The sequence below is a fragment of the Canis lupus genome, chromosome 11 (genome assembly GCF_048164855.1).
Source record: "Canis lupus baileyi chromosome 11, mCanLup2.hap1, whole genome shotgun sequence".
Classification (NCBI taxonomy): Eukaryota; Metazoa; Chordata; class Mammalia; order Carnivora; family Canidae; genus Canis; species Canis lupus.
Window position 1 is genome coordinate 47,744,331 of NC_132848.1, and position 23,153 is coordinate 47,767,483.

Sequence of the window (23,153 nt, forward strand, 5' to 3'; positions counted from 1 at the left end):
CAAGCATTCTGTGGGAGAGAAGAGAGAAAGGCAGATGGCTCTTCCAGAGATGCACAACCTGAGCATTGTCACAGTGATACGGGCATTGGGAAATTCTGACTCTCTTGGGTCCTGCGCTAAGCACTGGGCGTGTGGAGGTGATGGTGCAGCCCCACTCTCCTGGAGGTTTATCCTAATGATTCTAGTATTTCTCACAATGTGAAGTTGTGGAGGCAACTTCACAGTTAGGTGGAGGCATCTACTTTAACCTGGGGGAATCAGGAAAGGTGCCCCACAGGTATCCTTCTCTCCAAACCTCGGAGAATGAGAAGATTTGGGGGGCAACACAGGTGACCACACACGTGAAGGTGGGTATGACAGGTATTCCGGGGGCTGACTAGAACTGAAATCCTCAGCTCTGGGGAATGGGGACTGGGGGTCAGCACAGCAGGAGGCACAGCCAAGATGTGAACAGGGGCTGGGTCACAAGAGGCCTCATAAACACAAGTTCAAGTTGGGAGAATTTTAAGTGGATACTGATGTGTTCCCCACTATGTTTCAGAGGCCATATTATGGAGAATGGATGGGAAGAATGGAGAGGAAGTAGGGTGAACAGAGATGGAGTGGGGCCCTGCAAGGAGGGTGGCGGGGCTATGATGGATCTGCTGACCCAGGTGGCTGGGACTCTGGAACCTGTATGGAAGGGAATCCAGACCCAGACTTGTGGCTTCAGAGGGGCCCAGGCACATTCAGCTGTCACTGGTTGGGAGGATGCGAACTCCAGATGGCAGCCTGGGCTGGAGGTAAACTCTTTATGAACTGAGGACCTTTGGACAAAGCCAGGGCAAGGACCTGGAGGAACAGGACTAGGGCTGGGAAGCTCCCAGGCTGTTGAGGGGGCTTGGATTATGAAGGCAGAAGGATGAACTGTGCCTCTCAGGGGCTTAGTGAGGAAAGGCAGGCCCTGTGTCAAGGGCTCTGGGAACCATGAGCCTGGGGGATTATCCAGGTCAGTGTGTTCAGACCCTGGGAGGAAGAGATGGGGCTAGGCCCAGGTCTTAATGTGTTAAAAAGTGGGCAGATCCAAAACAAGGTACACAAAGGCATGTTTGAAGTTGTGTGGTAAAAATCTTCTTTCAAGCCTATCTGCTCCTGTCTACTTAATCAGAGACTGCACAACTGATATAATATGATGCCTCTTCCCTGCCCCATACAAATCTAATGTTAAGGGCCTTGACGCAGGAGCCGGGGAATTGTCATTCCTAGGCCTTGCCAGGTTCACGGGGTCTGAAGACCAGGGTCAGGGTTGCTTGACTGGGGACCACACTGAGCTCTGTTGGCTCTCATCTCCCTGTAGAGAACTGGTGCTGGAGCAGAAGCAAGAGAAGGCACTTGTACATGACTGTCCTGACCTCAACTCCCTGGATCTGGATGAAGATGAGGTGCCTCTCACACCTGAACACAGGTGGGAGACAGTGGGCATATGAGGGGGCAAGGGCCTGGCCACATGTTGGGGAGAGGGGGAAGCCCCTGCACCTACCCCCCTCAAGGCAGAGGGTTTAAGTGTTGACTGGCTCTCATTTTTAGACAGTTTAAACCAGCAATCTGTGTATTTTTATGAGTTCTTGAGCTGCCTCCTTTTCTTAAACTCACTTTCAAAAACAAAAACAAAAAAAAACCCTGCATTCATTCACTGATTATAGAAATATGTGATCACCTACTTGGTGTCATGGTCTGGTGTGGGATTTTGAGGACACAGAGATATGAAAACACAGCCTAGGGGTACCTGGATGGCTCAGCAGGCTTAACCATCTGCCTTTGGCTCAGATCATGATCCCCGGGGTCCTGGAATCAAGCCCCATGTTGGACTTCCTGCTCAGTGGGGAGTCTGCATCTCTCCCCCCACTTGTTTTCTCTTTCTCAAATAAATAAATAAATAAATAAATAAATAAATAAATAGAATCTTAAAAAAAAAAAAATAAGAAGAAACAGGCTACTCTGCCCCAATTGTCCACCCAAATTTATAGAACCAGATCTCTTGGGAGAATACACAAAATACACAAAGCCACATTCTAAGAGAAAACTATCTTTAGAGGGGAGAATATGGCTGTTTGACATTTTTCATTTTCTCCCGTCTGAGGAAAAGAAAGTGGCTTTTGTCAGTGGTGTCATGGGGGGAGACGGGAGTCTGCTGGCCATGACCTAACTGGGCCATTGGCTGGAGGGAGGGCTGGTCTCATCTATACCACAGTGTCTCAGAGATGCTGAGGGTCCACAGTTGAGTCTGTCTTCAGAGTACCCTGTGAGCCATCCATCTATCCACCTATCCGCTCAGCCAAGCCAGCCAGCAAACATCTGTTGAGTCCAACTTTGTACCAGGCTCTTTACAGACTCTGGGGATACAGCAAAAGCAAAACCAGACAGAAATCTCTGTCCTCCTGAGTGAAGATAGATCACGAGTGCTCAGGAGAAAGGAGAAAGTAGAGATGGGGTGGGAGGAACGTGGAAGGCCTATGAGATTGTGCATGAGGGTCAGGGAAGACCTTCATGAGCAGGTGGTTGACTTCTGTCAGAGCACTGTGGAAGAGATGAGGCAGCTCTGGGGGCCCTGCAGGGAGAGCATAGTTGTAGCCTTGGAGGGGAGGGCTGGGAAGAGGAGGTCAGGGAGGCTAAGGGTGGGCTCAGTGCATGAGCTTTTCCTCAGTGTGAGCTGGCCACTACTGCTCCAAGCAGGATCTTCTGCCACTGTGTTAAAGATAGACTGGGAACCTGGGGAGCAAGGGCAGAAGAAAGGAGACTGGGGTACCTGGGTGGCTCAGTGGTTGAGTGCCTGCCTTTGGCTCAAGTTGTTAACCCAGGGTCCTGGGATTGAGTCCCGCATCTGGCTCCCTGCAAGGACCCTGCTTCTTCCTCTGCCTATGTCTCTGCCTCTCTATGTGTGTCTCTCATGAATGAATAAATAAAAATCTTTTTTAAAAGAAAGTAAGGGAGGGGCACCCGGGCGGCTCAATGGCTGAGCATCTGCCTTCAGCTCGGGGCATGATCTTGGGGTCCTGGGATTGAGTCCCACGTCGGGCTCCCCGCAGGGAGTCTGCTTCTCCCTCTGCCTGTGTCTCTGCCTCTTTCTCTCTGTGTATCTTTCATGAATAAATTAAATCTTTAAAAAAAAAAAAAAAGAGGGAGGAAGAGAGGGAGACGGGCAAATGAGCCATGGCAATAATCCTAAGAAGTAAGGGGCTGGGAATAAGGGTGGGTGGTGAGGGGTAGGAACTTTCTGGATATATTTTTAGAGTAGAACTGACAGGATTTGTTGATGAACTAGATAGAGGTTATAGGAGAAAGAGGGGAATCAAAGGGGACCCCCAGGATTTGGGCCTGAGCACCCAGAAGATTGGAGTTGTCTAATGAAATTGAGGAAGACTAAGTTCATTTGGGGGATCCCAGGGGCGAGACCAAGGAGATGGCTTGGATCCTCCCTTCTGGAGAGGCAAGCTCAGGAGTCACCACATTTAAGTGATGTTTAAAGCCACAAACTGGATGAGATCACCTGGGAAGCAAGTATATAGAGAGAACAGGGGCCCGAGGGTGCAATGTAGAGGTCACAGTGACCTTGACAAGAGCAGCTCTGGTGGACTGCTGGGGTGCACCTGACTAGAACAGGCCCAAAGGAGAATAGGAGGAGAGGTCAAAAGAGAAAAAATGTGCAGTAGCTGAAGGGGAAGTAGAGTCAGGATACATCTTTTTGTATGTCTCTTTTCCTTTTCTTTCAATTGGTTCCTTCCTCCATCCATTCATCCCTCCCTCACCCTCCCTCTTTCCCCCAAGAACCAAGTGCCCAGTGGGGCTGGGGTGAACTAGAAGAGATGAGGTCACCTCAGCTGTGTGGCTGAGGGGCAGGATGGTCAGCATGCCCTGCATCATCTGCCTGTCCAGGCTTTCCTTTTTTTCTGTCAGTCTGAGTTATGTTATTAAACATTGGCCTAAGCAGTGACAGGTCAAATTTTCACACACTTAAGTTAGCATTCTGCTTCCACTTACAAAGGGAATGTTGAGTGATAATATACAGACTTCTTTGGGGCCTCTGTTTTAGGACCCACCCCCCTACTGCCATGGTTTACATCATTTTTGTTGCCCAGAGATGGCCATGAACCTACACTTTGGCTATTTGCTTTTTTTCCTCAAGTTTTTCTGGTACTCATCTCTGGACTAGATCAGGGATCAGCAAACTCTCTGTATTTGTAAATAGTAAATATTTTAGGCTTTGAGGGCCATACAGTCTCTGTTGCAACAACCACTCAACCCTGCTTTTGTAACAGGGAAACTCCTGTAGATGATACATAAGTGAATAAACATGCCTATGTTGCAGTAAAATTTTGTTTACAGAAATGAGCAGGGGTTGGCCACAGACCATAGTTTGCTGACCCCTGCCTTGGTTGGGAGGATCCCTGCTCCTCACGGATACTTTCCAGCCATCCCAGAGAGATAAAGAGCTACTCACACACTGCCTAGAAGCCCAGATAAGGGATGCCGTGCAAGGCATATGGTGAACCCAAAAGGGCAGATGTGGTGGAGCATGGGAACTAGATGGAACCCCACTGGGTTTGGGCTAAGTAGGCCTCTTTGGAAAAAAGTGCCTTGGTGGCATATGAGTGGTAAAAAGGGTTGTCTAAGTTGAGACTCATGGATCTGTTTTGAGGTTTCCTACTCAATGGATACATAGACTTAGAATAAAACCTTTTAAACTCTCCTTAAAATCTCAGTAGCAAGAATAACTGTTTTAGCTCTTGACCTTTCTACCAAGTGCATCCAGGATTCTGAAAGTCCTGGCTCAGATGTTTCCAAATGCCCCACAGAAAGGGAGTTGTCTGGGGAACTGGCTTAAGCCAGGTGCTCCAGGCTTTGAAATCGCCGATGATTTTTTGGGCACATGATGTTTTCAAGTAGTACTTCAAGAAAGCCTTTTTGACAACAGCTACTTTGAGGTGGTTGTTTTGATGTGGGATCATTTTGATGGGACAGTTCAACTCTCTGCTTCAAAGAAAATTACTCACTGATACACAAAGCCAGCAGCTTCTTCCCTCCTGAACAGGGGCCAAGGAGGGATGTGGTTCTGGAAGGGGTGAGGCTGCGGCGAGGGGCCAACCACCATCTGCCAGAACAGTTGTCTGTGACCAAGAGTCGCATGACTGCCGTGGATGCCCGCTGTAGAAGAGACCCCCAACTGTCCAGAGCAGAACCTCCCCTCATGCTCTAAGGATTGGCTTGCATCTTAAATGGGTGTCATCCTACGTTGTCTATTGCATAAAGTTAAAAGACCTTATGTATGTGCTGGGGCAAGGGAGGGGGCAGTATTTAAACCACAACATCATCCTTTATCCTCACTTTTAGGCTGCGCAGGAAATCCCCAATTAGTTGTATAAGAGTCATCTCAGAACTCTTAATAATGCACATATGTTATATTTGATATCACAAGAGTCCCTTTGTAGGATGATTTCAGGGACAGGGTTAGGATCCTTTTACAGATGAGTCTGATCCCTATAGACTTTTAATAATTTGCACTTTTTTAACATAGAAGCAGCATAAGCCACAGATACTCAAAAACTGAAATGGCAAAGAAATTAACAAAACAGAAGATTGTTTTACCATTTGTGTGCTGGTTTGTACAAGCTGCTTACAAAAGCCTCCAGGAGCAGAATCTCCCAGGTGTCTTAATGTCATCTCCATGCCCTGTGCCATTTCATCTTCAGGATGACCCTGTGATGTGTGTCAGCACCTTTTCTTGGGTTGATCAGCCAGTAGTGGGCTGCCAGTTACACTGCTCCACCCCCAGTGCCAGCTGCTTGTGTCCCAGACCCTACAGGAGCCCCAGGTGCTGTACCTTCTCCAGGTTCACCATCTCAGGGCCCCGGCCATCCTCAAGCAAGAGGAGGGGTGGCAGTGCTTGGAACTTGTTTTACTTTGCTGTTATTATTGTTGCTAAATGTGTGTTCTATCTCTACAAAATCCAGCAGAACACAGTTGTATGAAATAAACAGGAAATGTCTCCTCTTCCCCCTCCCCCCCAATCCTGTTCCCTAGGGATGACTCCAGCTTACAGTTGGGTGTGTCGTGTGTGTGTGTGGGGGTGTTGCATGTGTCTAAGAATGTGTGTGCATATGTCTCTGTGTAGACCTATACAGACACATGGGTGCACACATACACACTTCCTGTTCTGAAACTGGCTGTTTTTACCCACCAATACACTGTGACCAGTCCTTCACGATACAGAGATTTACTTTGTTCTTAGGAATTGTCTTGACTACCTCCCTTTTCCCTATTCCCTCTTAAATGGGTCATTAAATCCTGACAGTTTGGCCCATCCCAATGGAGTTGGAATGTATCCTCTCTGCTCCTTCCCTGTCCGAGGGACCCAACTCTAATCTACTAATCAGACTCACAAAGCAGGGCAGTGCCTGGGCATCTGTACTTTAGCAGACTCCTTAGGGAGTCCTCCGGATCACAAGAGCTTGAGGAACCGGGGCCCCAGAAGAGCCCAGGTTTCTACCTTGTGCGGGCACCTTCCCTGATCCTGACCTCACCCTGAGCTTTTCCTCTCTGCCTGTGGCAGCACCATGTAGGCAGTTCTGTGGTCAGCCCACTTGCTGAAGGCTATTATGGTGATTTGTTTACCCTTTTCCTAGGCATGCAATGGTAGCCCACGCCTGACTCATCCTTCAGCACCTGGCACCCACATACCGTGGGCGCTCAGTGAAAGTTTGAGCTGAACAAAGCCAATGGGTGGCGCTGGGTTTGGGACCAGGACTTCTGGCTCCCTGACTGGAGCCCTGAGGGAGGGGTTGCGATGCAGGACAGAGTACAATGGGGAAGAGCTCCTGCATCGCACAGGGGCTTCCTTTATCAGCAGGTGGCGCTGTCCTACCCAGTCTTTCCCCCACCAGGCCACTGTTGAAGGGTAGGGGCACCATCTGGCCTTCCCTGGCCTCCCTCCAGGCTGCACACTAGATGCACCCGCTGATACTCGGCTCTCCGGCTCCTTGCTTTGCCAGGTTGCTGGTGGAGAGGTTCTCCGTGTCACTACAGGTCATCCCACCAGTGCATCCTGGGGAGACTGTGTTTCTACCTGGACGTCAGCCTCAGCACTGCATCCTGGACCATTCAAATCTGAAGCCACGTAGCCAACTAGAAGCGCTGTTTCTCAGGTAAATGTCAGCATGGGATGGCCAGGCCCCTCATGGAGCCCGATATAAGGACTGGCCCAGGAAATTCAAAGCTGTGCTTGAGCCAATTTGGATGTGTCCGTTTTCAGGAATATAGATGGAATAGTCACACATATCTATTTGTAATATTTAACTTACTGATTTAGATGTACATACTTCAAAAAGCACTAAACCACTGCACCACTGGGGCTGCCCCCTGTGTTGCTTTTTAAGGGGATTTCTAAAACTTGACCACAATCACATCCAACACTTGCAGTTATGAGTTGGTATATCTAAGAATAAAAGAGAAAGCCCACTCAGTGCAGTTGTCCACTTATACTCATGAGGCCAACACCCTGCTGGACCTTGGTGGCTGAGGGGATGGGGAGGAGGCTACGGGGGCCACACCAGCCGGTAGGGAGCACAGAGGCTGAGCTATTTCTGGTCTCTTGAAAGCAGGAGTCTTGTCTTTTCCAGCTATTCAGGGCTTCCTTGTGTCTGTTTCACTAATTCTAAAGCCATCTGATTATCACGGGAGGTTTCAAGTATACATAGAACAGTATCATGATTCCCCATATAGTCATCACTCAGCTTCAACAATCATCAACTCAGAACCAATCCTGTTCCATCTCTACTCCTGCCCGCTGACATTGTCCCTCAGGATTCTTTTTAAGCAAATCCCAGACACATCTTTAAGTACTTTTGTGTGTCTCTAAAAGATAGGACTCTATGTTTACATACAACTTAAATGCCATTATTACACCTAAAAAATACAAATTCTTTTTTTTTTAAATACAAATTCTTTATACCATTGATACAAGTCAGTATTTGGATTTCCTTTATCATCTCCTAAATATGTATTTTATGTTCAAATTAGCATCTGCACAAGCCCTAATGTCACAGTTAGATGTAACATGAATGGTGAGATAATATTACATAGTGTTGGTGCCCCCAACAATTTAACCATTTTCCTCAGCATATGTGTTACTTCCAACATTTCTGTTTTATAAGCATTGTAGTAGAGAACATCTTCATACACAAATATTTGTCTGGAATGTAACCCCAGAAGTGATGTGAGGTGACTGGACCCAAGTGTCTGCAGATTGATAAAGGCTGTCATCGCTATGCTGAGAAGGTGTCTAACAAAGGGATGATGAAAAGGGGAAGGAAAGAAACAACCCGAGCTAAAGGGAAAAGAAGGCTAGTGGTGCTAGTGAAAGGGGCAGGGAAGGAACAGGAGAGAGGAGAAAGGACGGTGTCTCGCAGAGACCCGTGGCCAGCCAGGGTCTGTGTGACAGCAGGTTTCCTGTCCCAGACTGGACGGCCAGCAGGAAGTGTTTGACAGACGAGATGGCCTGTGCAGCGGTGACCTGGGGGCTGAGCAGCCCTGCCAAATGGGGCCAGGTGGCTGGCCAGCTTCCCTGGAGAGAGGAATTCAGGCCCTCCTCCCTCCTGTCTGCTAATGAAGCACCAGAGAGGCTGCCTCGCCAGCCCCCAGAGCCCAGGGCCTTTCTGGAGGAATGCCCGCCGCCTTCCACATGGTCAGGTCAGGGGGCCCCAGCTCTGTGGTGGGGAAGGGCCACTTCCTGAAGGTCACCACTGAGCTGTGGGGTCACTCTCATTTCCTGTTTGTGCCAAGGACTTCAAGCCCAGACTCAAGAGAGGGAAATAGTGGTGCCATAATGACCACGTTGTGTTCAGCCGGAAGCATGAAAATGAAGGAAAAATAAAAGGTTACTTGATCTCTCAAGAAGCAATATGATTCCATTCTTTTGCTATACAGAAAGCTAAACTTTGTAAGATCACAGGTAACTTTTATTTTCCTTCTTACGCCCTTCTGTATTTTATGAACGTGTTTCACTTTCAATATTAGAGGTTTTAGGGAGGAAAGTGAACGTGATTTTTAAAAACCACCTCTTGAAATAGATCCACGCCTCCTTACCTGTCTGGGAAGAGGGACATCCTCCCCTCCACCCCCCACTGTACAAAGTAGGGACTCTTGCACAGGTCGCCGGGCAAGTGTGGGAGGCCTCTATATCTGGGCTCCAGGCCTCTTCCTCCTGGGCTGCACCTACCTACACAGGTTTCTGTGCAAGAACACATTTCCTGGGGCAGCCCCGATGGTGCAGCAGTTTAGCGCCGCCTGCGCCTGGGGTGTGATCCTGGAGACCCAGGATGGAGTCCCATGTCGGGCTCCCTGCATGGAGCCTGCTTCTCCCTCTGCCTGTGTCTCTGCCTCTCTCTCTCTCTCTCTCTCCCTCTCTCTCTGTGTCTCAATAAATAAATAAAATCTTAAAAAAAAAAAAAAAAGAACACATCTCTTGGAGCCCACAGCCCTGGGATTGGAGATGGCCTGGACCATCCTCTCTCATTCATCATCCAGCCGGATATGTGACCTCAGATCAGTTCCCTGGAATCAAAGTCACATGCTTTTATGCCAGAAGTTGGTACCAGGGCCTGAACTTTTCCCTCTCTTGACAGCAGTTCAAAAGGAAAGCCGATCCCCCTGAGTGGAGAAGCGTTGGGACGGATGACCACATGCAGCTCAGAGGCCAGAGCAATCTCCATGGGAAGGGTGGAGATTGCCTGCTGAATTATTCATGGTCCTCCCTGGGCCCCCACAGAGTGCACAGGAGTGTCAGGGGGTGTATCTGCCACTACTCCTGTGAGGTGTTCGCAGTGTGTTCCAGGAGCCCTTCCCTCCCTGAGCACTTCTGTAGGCTGGAGGAGGTGGGTGGGTCTGAGCCATCACTGTAAATGTGCTTGTGCACTGAGTCTCCCTGAGGCCTGTGGTCCCAGCTCTTGTTTTGCCGGGACCTCTTCCTCTTCCTGGTGTTGCTGGCAGGCTGGTCTGAGGACCTGGGGGAAGAGTGAGTGGATGGGGAAAGTTGAGGGGTTCCCACAGGACCGTCCATATGGACCTCAGCTTCACACAGGATGGAAATCCAATGTGAGCCAGTAGAAAGTGAAAGAGTTTACTGAATATATATAGAGAGATACAGACGGAGCGTCCGGAAGAGTGGGAAAGGAAGAGGATACGACGAGTTTTGTCATTGTTCAGGGTCTGAGTTTTTACTGAAGTTGGTGGTCTGACGTATGTGTCCCCTCAGACATCCTGGAACCAGTTAGAACAAAGAGGAGGGCCCAGGTTTTATACCTTGGAGCCAGGGGTCTTGACATCCAGATGTCTAGCTTCGGTGGTCTGAGATCTGCATATGATAGCTTCTTCCCATCCTTGACACCTGGTCCTTCCTTGGATATTATTTATTCTAGGGAGAGAATAAATAACTCTTTGTCCCTTACAAGGAAGACCTAAACTATTTGCATTACAAGGCATGTGTAAAGTGAGGTGGGAGTACAGGTCCTAGCAAGAATAGAAACAGGATAAGAAGCAAAAGAAAGAAACGCCTTCTTTTTCTCTTGGGGTCTCTCTAGTTTCCCTGTCTCATAGGCATGCCAGGGTTGAAGCCCGGGTGAAATAAATTCAGCAGTTACAGAGTGTGGACGGAACTCAGCACCCAGCTGGCTTCAACTGCCCCCAAAAATAAAGAGCCAGTGGAAGCAGCCAGCCAGGGCGTTGCTGGGATCCCTGGACTTCTGACCTGAAGGGTGCTCACTCATCTTTAAACAAAGAGAAGAAAAAAAAAAGAGGAGCAGGGATGAAAGCTCTGACCATTATTCGTTTCTGTTCTCCCTAAGCATTTTACTTTAACTTGCATTTGAGGAACTTGGCAAAGACATAGAAACTGATCCTGTATAAATAACTACAGTTGGTGCTTATCCCTCCGCCATCACTTGGGATTCCCAAGGCATTTCAATCCTTTGCCCTCTGGGACTGCTGCCCAAAAAATAGATGAAGATACAGAGCCTAGAGGAATGTTGACTCGGGCATTATCAGGAACACACAGTCCAAGTCGAAGGTCACAGCTCTGCCCAAGAGCCCAATCTGCTGACCCACGCTGGCCTTTGTTTTGTTTGATTCCCCTTTTTGGACCAATCCCCCTCTCAGTTTCCACCCCCCCCCCTTACTTCCTTCTGCTTCTGTGGCTCTGTCCTTGCCATGGTGATGGGGGCAGGGGTGAGGGGGTAGCAGTATTCTGACTGTGGCTGCTTCTCATCCCAGGTGGGAACCTCTCACTGGGATCCTCAGAGTTGACAGCTGGGGCTTCTCGCCCAGCCATGCCTGCATGGCATCTGCTGGCTAGGAGGCTCTGTCCCTCCCCTTCTCACTCTGGGGCCCTCTGAGGCCCTCCAAGATTCTCAGGATGACTTCTGACTTATCATTTGCAAAAGGCAGAGACACCCACCTGGACCTAGGGTTAGCATTCTTGGCTTGTGGACATGAAGTGGGTTTTTGCAAATTTTAACAATTGATTCTATAACCCCAGGTTTTTGAGCTTTCAGTGTACACACCTACTTTCCCTACCCTTGTCCTCCAGAGTTCTGCCACAGATCAAGGCAGTGTCTGCACAGTCAGCCTTGTCCTTTGCATTGAAGATGAGAACATTCGTGGTTCCACTGAGGTGAAGCAGCACTACCCGCCCAGAGTGTGCACACTGGACTGGTGATCCAGCAGCCTGCAGAGATTCCCTGCATCTTGTGTTGCTCTAAGCACAGAATTCCTTGAAAGCCATTCGTTTCAAGGCACAGCTGGACCCTGCCCTCTCTGCCTATCTCTTGCTCCTTGTCTACAGGCTAAACCTAACTGGGCAGCAGCAAACTTGAAGACATACTGATCTTTTCTCTGGCAGAAACTGAGCTGCAGGGCTGGCATACCCAAAAGGTGATATTGCAAACTGAAGAGATACTCTCCCCCTCAGAGCCGCAGTTGGAAATGTGTTGATCTGAGCCAACAGGGGCTTGTACAATCAATTCTCCCACTGAGAAACTGGTGGGGTGCCCCCCCTGAGCAGAATGCCAGAGCCAGAGTCTCCTTAGAGTCCCTGGAGCACCACCAGCCTCCTTGCCACATGGCCTCTGGCCAGGACCTGCCAATCTGTGAGGTCTTCCAGGCATTGTTCACTTGGGTATTGTCTGCATTCAGGGCGCTGTGCTTGAACCATGCACACATTGCAGGGTCAGCCTATGAAAAGTGTCCGTGTGACAGAGCACGTGAATTAGAGCCAAGTGTGCCAGCAGTCCTGGGGTGCACACGTGTTTGTATGTACAAATAAAGGTCTATTTTAGAGCGGTCAGCTTCACAGACATAGGAACAAAGGCACTTTCTCCTCTGAACTTAAATAATTTGGAAAAGAAATATACAATTTGTAAATTGCCTGGACATACTCAAGGAGACAGCAACTTGGCTCAGAGGAGAATCTTTGTTTTGGAGCATTCTGTTCCTGGCAGATTAAAATAATGTCATTTTTAAAAAGGAGAAGAAGAGGTTGGGCTAACTGAAGAAATTTCTATCTAGAATCATGACTTCAAATGCTATCTGAAATGTTCTTCGCATGAATTTGGCCATTAAAAAAGAACAGACATGAAATTACTTTTTCATTTCATAGAATTCCTATTTATTGCCTTTGGGACACCATCTAGGACAAGAGCTCAAAGGAGCATTCACAGAATGCAGAGAGAGAACTACCCCAAACCGAGCCTTCCTGGGGGTAACCAGAACAGTGGTGAAGTCCAGCCAACCCCTCTTCAGTGACTTCCAGAGCACCTTCTACCAGAGGCCCTATGACCACATGAAATATTTCAGCTCATTTTGCAGGGACCTGTAAGCCAGTCTACCGAGGCAGTACAGTTCTCAAAGCTAGGCTCCTCTGCGTGCTGGCCGTTTGATTCTGAGAGCTCCCAGTAGCAGGGAGAGGCCCAGCAGCCCCCCCCCCCCCCCCAGGGAAGGGAAACCCAAGATGTGGGCACAGACACGAGGTGAGTCTGCATGCCACCCCCTCCCTGCCCCCGACTCCGCTCCTCCCATGGTTTCTGAAGGATCCTCTGTGGCACCCTTGTTGGTTGTTTCCTTCCCAGAATGGCTCCTTTGTGTTGTTTTCACATCTTCTCAGGTATCCTTTGTTTCGGAAAAACACAAGACGGGGCAGAAACGCTATGTGTAACCAGACCCCAGACGCGGGCCCCACGTGGGCCCCGCGGGTAATTCTGTCCGCCCGCGCCAGCCTGGGGCCTTCGGTCACAGCTGGGACTCCTGGGTTCTCTCCTTGCCTCCACGCAGATCCTTTTTGCAACCTTGGTAAACACCTTCGTTTTCTCCTCCGTCAAGTGGAAAGGACAAAATGAACTGTCCAGTGGTGTGTTTAAAACACCGAGAGATGTTCCTGGAGATCAAATGATTCTGGTGACGATGTGGGTTGTTTTCTCTTCTGACAGCTTCTGGCATCAGGGGCCCTAAGCGTGTTTGTCCATAGTCATTGCTGATGTGCTTCTGGTGTGGTGAACCTAAAATATGGAAATCCCCCGCCACTTTACAGAGATAGGCATGTTGAGGAAAGCTGCCAGGCCGCTTATGTGGAGGCCGCCGCCCCCCCCCAACCCCCACTCTGACCTCACTGCTCTGCTTCCGCAGCTGCCCGCCGGCCCAGCAGCTCTCCTTCCTGCACAGAGGCCTCCTGAGCAACCTCTACCTGCACACCCCGGACTGCCCGGTGCCCCTGGTCCAGTGGCTCTTCCAGGTGAGGAGCGCAGACCTGCCACTAGATGGCGGGAGCGCGCTGGCCCAACACCCTGGGCAGCACTGCTGTGGGGAGGATGGGCACGTCCCTCCTCTGGCCTTTGGGTGCTGCTGGGTGTGTCCCACCCGGGGCAAGAGGAGGGAGGCAGCTTATGGTGACAGTCATCCTGAAGTTCAGGGACTAGCCTGTGGTCGCGCTCCACTGCCTGACCAGAGCGTATGCCTCATAGGGTGTCGCCTGTGCCACCAGAAGCCTTCTCTGTGACTCCTTGCTACTCAACAGGTGCTTCCGTTGTGTCCAGGCTCCTCTCTACCCCCAAGTCACAGGGCCTGGCTCTGGTGCCACAAGTGGCCCTGCAGCGCTCTTGGCATTGTGAGTGTCCCTCTGAATTTACAGCTGGGTGTGCCCAGGTGTTTGAGCATAAATGCCCTTCTCTGTGGAGTTGTTGGGTGCCTGGAAAAGTCAAGAACATTTGCTCTGTCTTTCTGTTTCTTCTCTTCTGCCTGCCTGCTGGAACAGTTTGCCCCAGGGCAACATGCATTCAGCCCCAGGCTTGAAACCTTAGCCCTGAGAAAGATAGAAGCCAGCAGGGATAGCCCAGGAACCAACTGCTGTCATCTGAATGCAAAGCATGAGGATGCTGGCCTTGGCCTTCTCCCAGGGCCATCCCTGCCCGGGACAGGCAGGTTACAAGTTCCAGCTGGTCTCATTCCTGCCAGTTGGGGCCTGGACCCCAGCTGTAAATTAGAGCCACCCTGCCATGCAGATTGTTCTAGGAACTCCTCAGCCTGTGCAGACTGGATGCCTTCCAGAAAAGGTCCTCCTGCTCTCTTCTTTTCCCTTTGGGATCCTTCCCATCCCGCCCCTCCCTGCCCCAGAGGAAAAAGACACCCTCAGCTCCTGGGGCCCTAGTGTGTGGCTGTTGCCCTCACCCCTCCCCCAGGCCCAACTGGGGAACAGCAGGCCAGAACAGGGAACAGTACGACCATTCTTCTCTGGCCCCTAGTCCACACAGTTTCTCTTTGCTCCTTGCACAGTATATGACAAAATGCACAATCAGGCATTGGGAGGCACAGAGAGCCCATGTGAGACGTCGCCCACAGAGGGTCCTTGTGTGACCCTGACACGGCATGGAGTGCCTTCCCTGTCAGTTAGCCTGGGAGCAGCAGAACTTGAACCATGCCTGAGCTCTTCTCCCACATGTGTCACCTCTGCAGGGGCCCATAGAATAGAGGACCCAGCCCCGAGACCAGACAGACACTAGTGAGTTCCAGCTCTGCCACAACTACCCTGTGACATTGGACGAGTTGTTCAATGGCAGCTCTGTGTCTCAGTGTCTTACTCTGAAAACAGTCCCAGGTAAAGACTAAGTGAGGAATTCCTGTGACCTTCCTTGTCCTTATGGTCTCACTATAGCTCTGCCCAGGGCCTAGACATCATTGGGAAGGGATGATGTTAGTGCACAGGTTCTGGTTCTCCATCTTCAGGAAGGAGAAACAAAAGCTCTCCCTCCCCCACAGCTGAAGCCAGATAAGTGAGGGGTGCACTTGGCCTTGGGAATCTTCTAGGTGAGCCTGTGCCCAGCATCTTTGTCTCTGGGGGGCGGGAGGGAAGAGCAGGGCAGCTGACGTCTGCCAAGCACCACGCACAGTGACCATGTGGCCATACTACAGGCCCTAACAGGATGGATTCTGATATTTTACTTTGGAGGTCTTGGTTTTCCTGTCACTGGGAACATATTTTCCTGTATAAACAATAGCATTCATTCATTCATTCGTTCTCAGGCAGCGTTCGAGTTCCTGCTACATAGTAAGCTCTAGTGATAGAAAGATCTTAGAAATGGTGTCCCGGGTAAGTCCACAGAATGTGGCCATGGTGCTCAGCCTACTTCAGAACCCCCCAAGCATATTCCCCATTGTTAGTGGGCAGAAATCCACAGAGACTCCCTAAGGCTGTTGGTGGGATTCTCCTAAAGGTGCAGGGGTTGTTCCTGGGATCTAAGCATAGAGATATGGCTGGGACTCGGAAAGAGTTGGAAACAGGATGAGGAAGGCTTAGGATCCCAGGAGACGCCTCAGTTTCTCTATTCACCAGGCTCTGTGGCTAAATAAATTCCCAGGAAAGAGAGCTTTATTGGAACAACAAAGGTTAAGTGACACACACACCCCCACCACCAGTCTAATCAAAAGCAGCTAGGTGAATAGGGTCACAGGACTGCCAGGGCTCATGTGCATGCCTGGGGTTGATCAGAGAGTTCAGGGATGGGTGAGCTAGGCAGATTTTTCCAACTCTGCTCACCCAACTGTTTCTTTGGGAAGGACATCCTGAGTTCCCAGGGAGACTAGATCCTGCTGCCCGCCACTCTCCCTCCTCCTAGTGGAGTGTACAGTGGCAACTGGGTGAACAGGCTTTGGCCTTAGTGCTCATGAACTACTAAGCTCATCACTGAAGCCCTAGTGCGGTACCTGGAGCAAGGTGAACCTCTGGAAAGGGTAGCCAGAAGCAGGTAACATATGCTGTCAGTGAATGTATGTTGTTGGGAAATGATAACTCTGAAGAAGTTACAAGAAGGTGTGAAAGGAAGAGGCAGGCAGAACTCTAATATCATAGGTCAGATATTTGGGAAGATAACTCTGACTCAGTTTCCCTGAGTTTCCCTGGGGAGTGCTCCCAAGAGCCACACCTCAGGCAGAGGAAGAGTAACTGTGAGAAAGAGCTGAGTGGCAGAACAAATTCAAAAGGCCACAGCCAGTTCTGCAGGGTGCTCTGGAAGTGGAGTGACCCTTTATAGTTGTCCCAGTTGAGGTGATAGGTCCAGGCCTTTGGACTCCAGCATCAGCCAATTATCAGACTAAGGCTGCAACTTAGGGGGTATGACCTTGAGTGAGGCCCTCCCTCCCTGCAAGGCAATGCTCAGAGAGGAACTTGGCTCAGGGCTCTCAGTAAGCAACAACCCCAGCCCCTGGGGATGAGAGCTTCAGGCCTGAAGAAGGGATGTGCCCAGAGTGTCCACTGCACTCTCAGAAGGACGGTATAATGTGCAGCATGGCTGACCACAAGCAGGAACAAGGCTGCCAAGGCACTGCCCCACCTCTAAGACTTGACCTCATCTGTGTGTCCCCAGGCTGGTCAGCCCTGGTGGGAGAAGTGCTGTCCCATTGTTCATCTCCATGTCATGTTCTCTCCACATTCTAAATCCCCAGCATATGACCCTTGGATTCGAGGAGCATTCAAATAAGGATCCCAGTGAGTTTGAGTCAGATGGGTAACCTTCAGCCCTCACCAGGTTGTTTGAGGATCTGTACACAGTACCATGTCCTTCCCAGAGCCAGTGGTCTAAGATGACTGTAAGTTAAAGCAGTGACCTGGAAATGATGTAAGGATCATGGAGAGTAGCTGGTTCCTCATCGTCCTGCTGAGTGTACTTACAGCTTTTGAGCTGTCTCTCTTCCCTACACTGGCCTCTGCCCTGGAGAGGCATGGCTGTGGCCACAGGTAGTGAGGGGCAAAAGGACCAAGACTCTCACACAGGGAGGTGGACAGAGTAAGAGATTTCAAGTCACATAGGCCTGAGATAGAATTCTGGCTTTGCTACTCTGGGGAAGTTTCTTGATCCTTCTGACCTTGACTTCCTCACCTGTAAAATGTCAGTAATGGCAATATCCTTCTACCATGTGGACTTGTGAAGGTTAAATGGGATTTATTTAATATGCAATAATAAAGATTTACTATCATTATACTATACTGCTATTATACCAGCTAACCTAAACTGCCTTTTTTTTTTTTTTTTCTCCTCCTCTTAGCTGCTGACATGGCCTCCAGAAACTTCTTCAGGAGCCTTTGGTCTCTTATGGGATCTCAGCATGGATGGGCTCTTCCATCAGACTGGTCAGTACTAGGGAGCAGGGTGGAGATTTGAGCCCTCAGTACCCAAGCTCAAGTGCCTGGAGCCCAGCATGTTGGAAAGGTGCTAGTGGGGACATTGCATCACCACGGCAGGGAGACATCAGGCCATCTTTGGCTCTGGCTCCAGCATTAGTAAACAGCTGAGCCAACAGGCTCCTTGGCACCTTGATCTGGCTTCAGATCCATATTACTATGGCCAAGTTCAGGCTGACCTCATAGACTCTTGGGATCCCAGAACAGTCTGGAAGGCGAATTTTCTGGATTTAAGGAGACAGCTTGCCTCTGAGTTCTTCCCAAGAGTTCCAGTTTGCTTGGAAGGGTTTCAGGAACCTTTGCATCAAATTGGGGAAGCTCTTTGGGTTGGAGTCACTAAGGGGGAGGGCCTTGAAACTGTGCCCCCACCAGCAGTCCCCCTTGGCTCCTAGGACATCAGAGGCGCCCCCGAGTTTGGTCTGGGTAAAAATGAGAGCCTTGAGTCTATACCTGGGTCCTGACGTTGAAAGGGTGATTTAAGTATCTTTATACTTGAGGATGTTCAGAGATCCACAGAGCAGTCAATTTCCCTTTAGTGGTTGCATGCTTCCCAGGCTGTCCTCATTTGGTACCTGAACCCAGACTCTTGGGCACCAAAAAATATGTAGCCAGTGGAAAGATGCTTATGGCAGACAGGAAGGAAGGATTCACAGGTGTCCAGACCCCACCTTTGTCCACAGCTGTAGTCTGCCCGCCCACCCACTAAAACACGAAAGCACGTAGCTCAGAAGGCCAAAGTTACAGACCCAGGATGTACCATTAAGCCTCTGCCCCACCAACCCTTTGGATTTCTGCTTTTGTGCCTCTTGTACTTCAGGAGTTGGCTGAGCTGGGGCCCATCTGTCAAATGAGACTATTCCAGACTCCTCCTGCTCCCCCCTTCTACCCCCCCCATCTGCACGCTGGGACCTTGTAACTGAGGTCTTCTGAATAGCAGCAGTCCGACATCCCCATCCTTTTCATAACCTCTGCCCCTGCAGCCTGAGCTGCCCTTTCTTGAGCCTCTGCAGCCTCCTCTGTGGCACGTTTGCCCTTTTGGGGGAACAGAGACCTTCCTTGTCCTCCTCTTCTCCTCCATGCAGTGGTATGTGTCTCCTCCTGCAGGGGCAGAGGGGACGTCCCACTCTTCTTTGCTTCTTACCACATTGTCCCTGATTTGCCCTCCCATCAGGAGGGGCCAGGAACCTGCTCTAGAGTTCTAGCCAGTTCAGCTCTGACTCCAGAGCGTTTTTCATGGCATCACCTGAGAATCCCGCTTAGGCTTCTCCTTGTCTCCCATTGGAGTAGAGACTGGCCTAGAGAATTCCAAGCCCAAGGCTGGGATCTTGACTGATTTGGGGAAAATTTAAGGCCAGGTCCGCAATAGAATCGAAAGCAGGGACTTAAACATATTTGTTCACCCAGTAGTATTAGTCACAATAGCCAAAAGGTGGAGGTAATCCAAATGTCACTGAAAAGTGAGTGGATAAACAAAATGTGGTATATACATGCAGTGGAATATTATTCAGTGTTTAAAAGGAAGGAGTTTCTGACACATGCTGCAACGTGGATGAAATTTGAGAAGTTTATGCCAAGTGAATAAGCCAGCCACAAAAGGACAAATGCTTTCCACTTAAGTGAAGTACCTATAGGTGTCAAATTCATAGAGACAGAAAGTAGAATGGTGGGGGCCAGGACCAAGGGGAAGGGACAATGGAGGGTTAGTGTTTCATGGGTACAGAGTTTCATTTAAGGAGGATGAGAAAGTTCTGGAGGTGGACAGCAGTGATGGTTGCGCAACAACGTGAGTGTACTTAACACCACTGAACCGCGCACTTCAAAATGGTTAAAGTGGAAAATTTTATGTTACGTATTTTTTACCATAATTAAAAACAAACAGGGTCGCCTGGGTGGCTCAGCTGGTTAGGCGTCTGCCTTCAGCTTAGATCATGATCCCAGGGTCCTGGGATTGAGCCCCACATTAGCCTCCCTGCTCAGCAGAAAGCCTGCCCCTCTCCCTCTGCCTGCCTCTCCCTCTGCTTATGCTTTCTCTCTCTGTGTCAAATAAAAATCTTTAAAACAAGTTTAGAGACAAGAACTAGATACCAGAAGAGAATCTACCAAAAGCTGGAACTAAAAATTGACCACCAGTGCAAGAAGCATGTGCAAGGTTAAGTTAGATCCAGGATTGGGGCAGACCCGGTGGCTCAGCAGTTTAGCGCCACCTATGGCCAGGGACGTGATCCTGGAGACCCGGGATCCAGTCCCATATCGGGCTCCCTGCATGGAGCCTGCTTCTCCCTCTGCCTGTGTCTCTACCTCTCTATCTCTCTCCTCTCTGTATTCTCATGAATAAATAAATAAAATCTTAAAAAAAAAAAAAAGTCAGATCCAGGATTGATATAAAAGGAAATAATGCTGCTCAGATTTGTTAGCAACTTGAGGTGCTCTGAGTGTCTTGATCCTCTGTGCGACACAGTCCCCTGGGGCAGAACCTGGAGCTGCCTTCCCTTCCATTTGGAGCTATGATTGGCGTTTGTCTTTTCAGGTTGCCTTGCCTTTCTCTTTTGTAAAATGGGGAGATTTGCGTATGTGTACATTTCTATCCTTTCCTGGAGTTTGTGGTGACAGGCCATTTTCCCCATTCTGTCCTGGGAAGGCTTTTACACTATCATCTTTATTCCAGCATGTTTCTTAATTAAAAGGAGATCTGAGATGGGCCCAGGCTTCAGAGCAAACCGTTAAGGTGCGCTCTGGGTGACTGGGGTGGAGGACTGAACAGAGTGCAGGTCTAGGGGTCACTGGAGGTTTTTTTTGTTTGTTTGGTTTTTTTTGGTGGGGGGGTCACTGGAGTTTTAGGGTATGGTGGATACTGTTTTCCTAGATTAGCAAGTAGCACAGGTCACCAGTTAAAAGCTCCTTGGTGAACTTGGAGATTCGAATATTTCAGGGGGATGTTTATGCATTATTTAGAAAACATACATTGAGTGTTTCCTGTAGTCAGTACCTCACTAGGTGGCAGAGGGAGATACAGAAATGAGTAAGATGTGGTTCCTGCCCTCAGAAAGCTGACAACCAAGTGGGAAGGGATGAAATGCACAATTAAAATAGGAGATGGACACAGCTACAAAACTGGAGAAATTCTAAGGAGAGGGAGATTACTTCTAGCCAGGTGGGGTTGTGGGTATGAGGAGGCTGGAGACAGGGAGTGCTTTGTAGGGGAGAGGGCAGTTGATTTATCTCTCAAAAGATGTATAAGGCAGGGATTGCAAATTCACTTCTATGTGGGGACCAAGTGAATCCGAGACTAGAGAGCTCTTGCCCTGTCTAAGGCTAGTAGGTCTGGTCTTGCCAGATCTCTCCATTTTCGAGAGAAGCTATGTTTTAGTTAGGATGTGTACTTTGACTATAAGTAACAATTAAGAGAATTAGTACTCAGTTAAGTGAAGTTTATCTCACATGACAACAAATCCAAAGGGTGTGGGGGGGGTTTCTATGGTATGTTCAACAGATCTACAGTATCAGGGCCCTGGTTTAGCTTTGGTGTCTCCCTTCTCACTACTACTACTCAATGTTGCAGAATGACTACCATAGCTCCAAGCATCATATGCTCTCATGATACAGCAGTTCAAGGCAGAAAAAAGGGTGGAAGAGACGAGGTCATTCCTTCTCGTACTTTTCTCTCTTTTAATCAGGACACTCTTTCCATTTTGTTTCATTAGACAGAACTGGGTCACAGGCTTTAGAGGACACTTGCCATGTTTTCAGACTCTCTGGTACCCTCTGAACACCCTGGCTATGTTTGAAGAATTTTTAGCCTCATGATCCTACCCCTCCAGGGTAGAATCCTAGACACTCACTCTTCCAGCATCCTTTCAGATATTTGAATTTTTAATTTTGGAATTTCCAGTTAGTTCTGTATTTTTTTTAATAGTTTCTGTTTGTCTACTGGGATTTCTTATTTGTTCATTTAATATAAGCATATTTTCATTTACCACTTTGAGGATAGAATAGCTGCTTTAAAATCCTTATCCATAATTATAACATCTGGGTCCTCTAATTCATTAACATGGAAAATTAAATGTGAAAGTGAACATTTATTTAGAATGAGTAGAGAAATTATACTAAATACTGGACCTTGGGAGGTTCAGGTTCTATTTTTCTGGATATCTTTAAGGTATTTTCCAGAAATGTTCGTGTAGAAATGCCCACCGATTGTAGCCTGGCTTCCCTGTCTAACCTAGAGCTTTCACAGTGGGCTGTGCACGTCAGGGCCCCAGAGCTTAACCTTCATGAACTTTAGGGTCAATTGGCTTCTGATACATAACAAACTGTTTTCTGTTCAAACAGCTAGAGCTCTTTTCTGTAGCCTGTGGCTCAGAGCTCTGACTGCTCCAGTAGCCACCCCAGACCAGTCCCTGAAAAGATAAGTGGGATGACATGGTTCATCTGCCAAGGTGGACTTTCCTTGAGCAGACACCCAGACAAAAACCAGGGTTTCCTTAACAGGGAAGAAAGGGAGCATGGCTGATGGATAAGCAGCCAGCAGAATCTGCCTTAGCCAGAATGCCAACATTTATGTGACATCTCCTCTTGGTAACTAATTCAGTTAAAAGACCAAACCCCCACTGTGAACCCATCTGCAGGCTATATTCGACTGTAGATGGAATATAGCTCCACTGGTTTGCAGCCCTGGGGGTAGGTTTTGGTGTGAAGAGATACAAGGGAAGCAGGGAGCCATGGGAACAAAGAGGAGGATGGGAGAGTAGGGACTTCTTTAGGGGGGCAGAGTAGGGGATCAAATGGTGTTCGGGGCCAGACCTTGGAGGACAGTGGGGGCCAGTGCAGGCACAATGAAGCCTTATTAGTCTTTATTAGGACTGGGGCAGAATTGGTGGTGTTTATTTTCTTTTTTATTTTTATTTATTTATTTTTTATTTTATTTTTTTAAAAAGATTTTATTTATTTGACACAGAGAGCACAAGCAGGGGGAGCAGCAGGCGCAGGGTGAGGGAGAAGCAGGCTCCTGCCTGAGCAGAGAGCCCAATGTGGGGCTTGATCCCAGGACCCTGGGCTCATGACCTGAGCCAAAGGCAGACGCTTCACTGACTGAGTCACCCAGGCATCCCATAAGAATCGGCCTTGTTTAGATGTAATTCATATACCGTGTAATTCACCCTTCTAAAGTGTATGATTTAATATGATTCATAGGGTTGCTCAACCATCACCACTATCTAATAATTCTAGGACATTTTTATCACCCCAGAAAAAAACCTTCATACCCATCATACCCGGCTCCTTCTAGGCCTTGGCAACACCTAATCCACATTCTGTCTCCAATGAACTTGCTTATTCTGGATATTTCATATAAATGGAATTGTAAAATATGCAACCTTTTGTATCTGACTTCTTTCACTTAACATAA

At 48.9% G+C, this 23,153-nt stretch overlaps 1 protein-coding gene across 5 annotated transcripts in view; it reads left to right on the top strand.

The window, feature by feature from the left end:
- FAM178B (family with sequence similarity 178 member B) overlaps positions 1-23,153 on the top strand; it is a 109,606-nt gene that overhangs the window by 22,046 nt on the left and 64,407 nt on the right. For 4 of the 5 annotated variants that reach the window (XM_072768109.1, XM_072768111.1, XM_072768110.1 and 1 more), the window contains 4 exons: positions 1,337-1,444; positions 7,026-7,178; positions 13,705-13,810; positions 17,614-17,698. In XM_072768109.1, the coding sequence (XP_072624210.1) occupies positions 1,337-1,444; positions 7,026-7,178; positions 13,705-13,810; positions 17,614-17,698 (452 nt within the window). Of the gene's footprint in view, positions 1-1,336; positions 1,445-7,025; positions 7,179-12,600; positions 13,053-13,704; positions 13,811-17,613; positions 17,699-23,153 lie in introns of those variants that run through there. The other variant, XM_072768113.1, reaches the window with a different exon arrangement.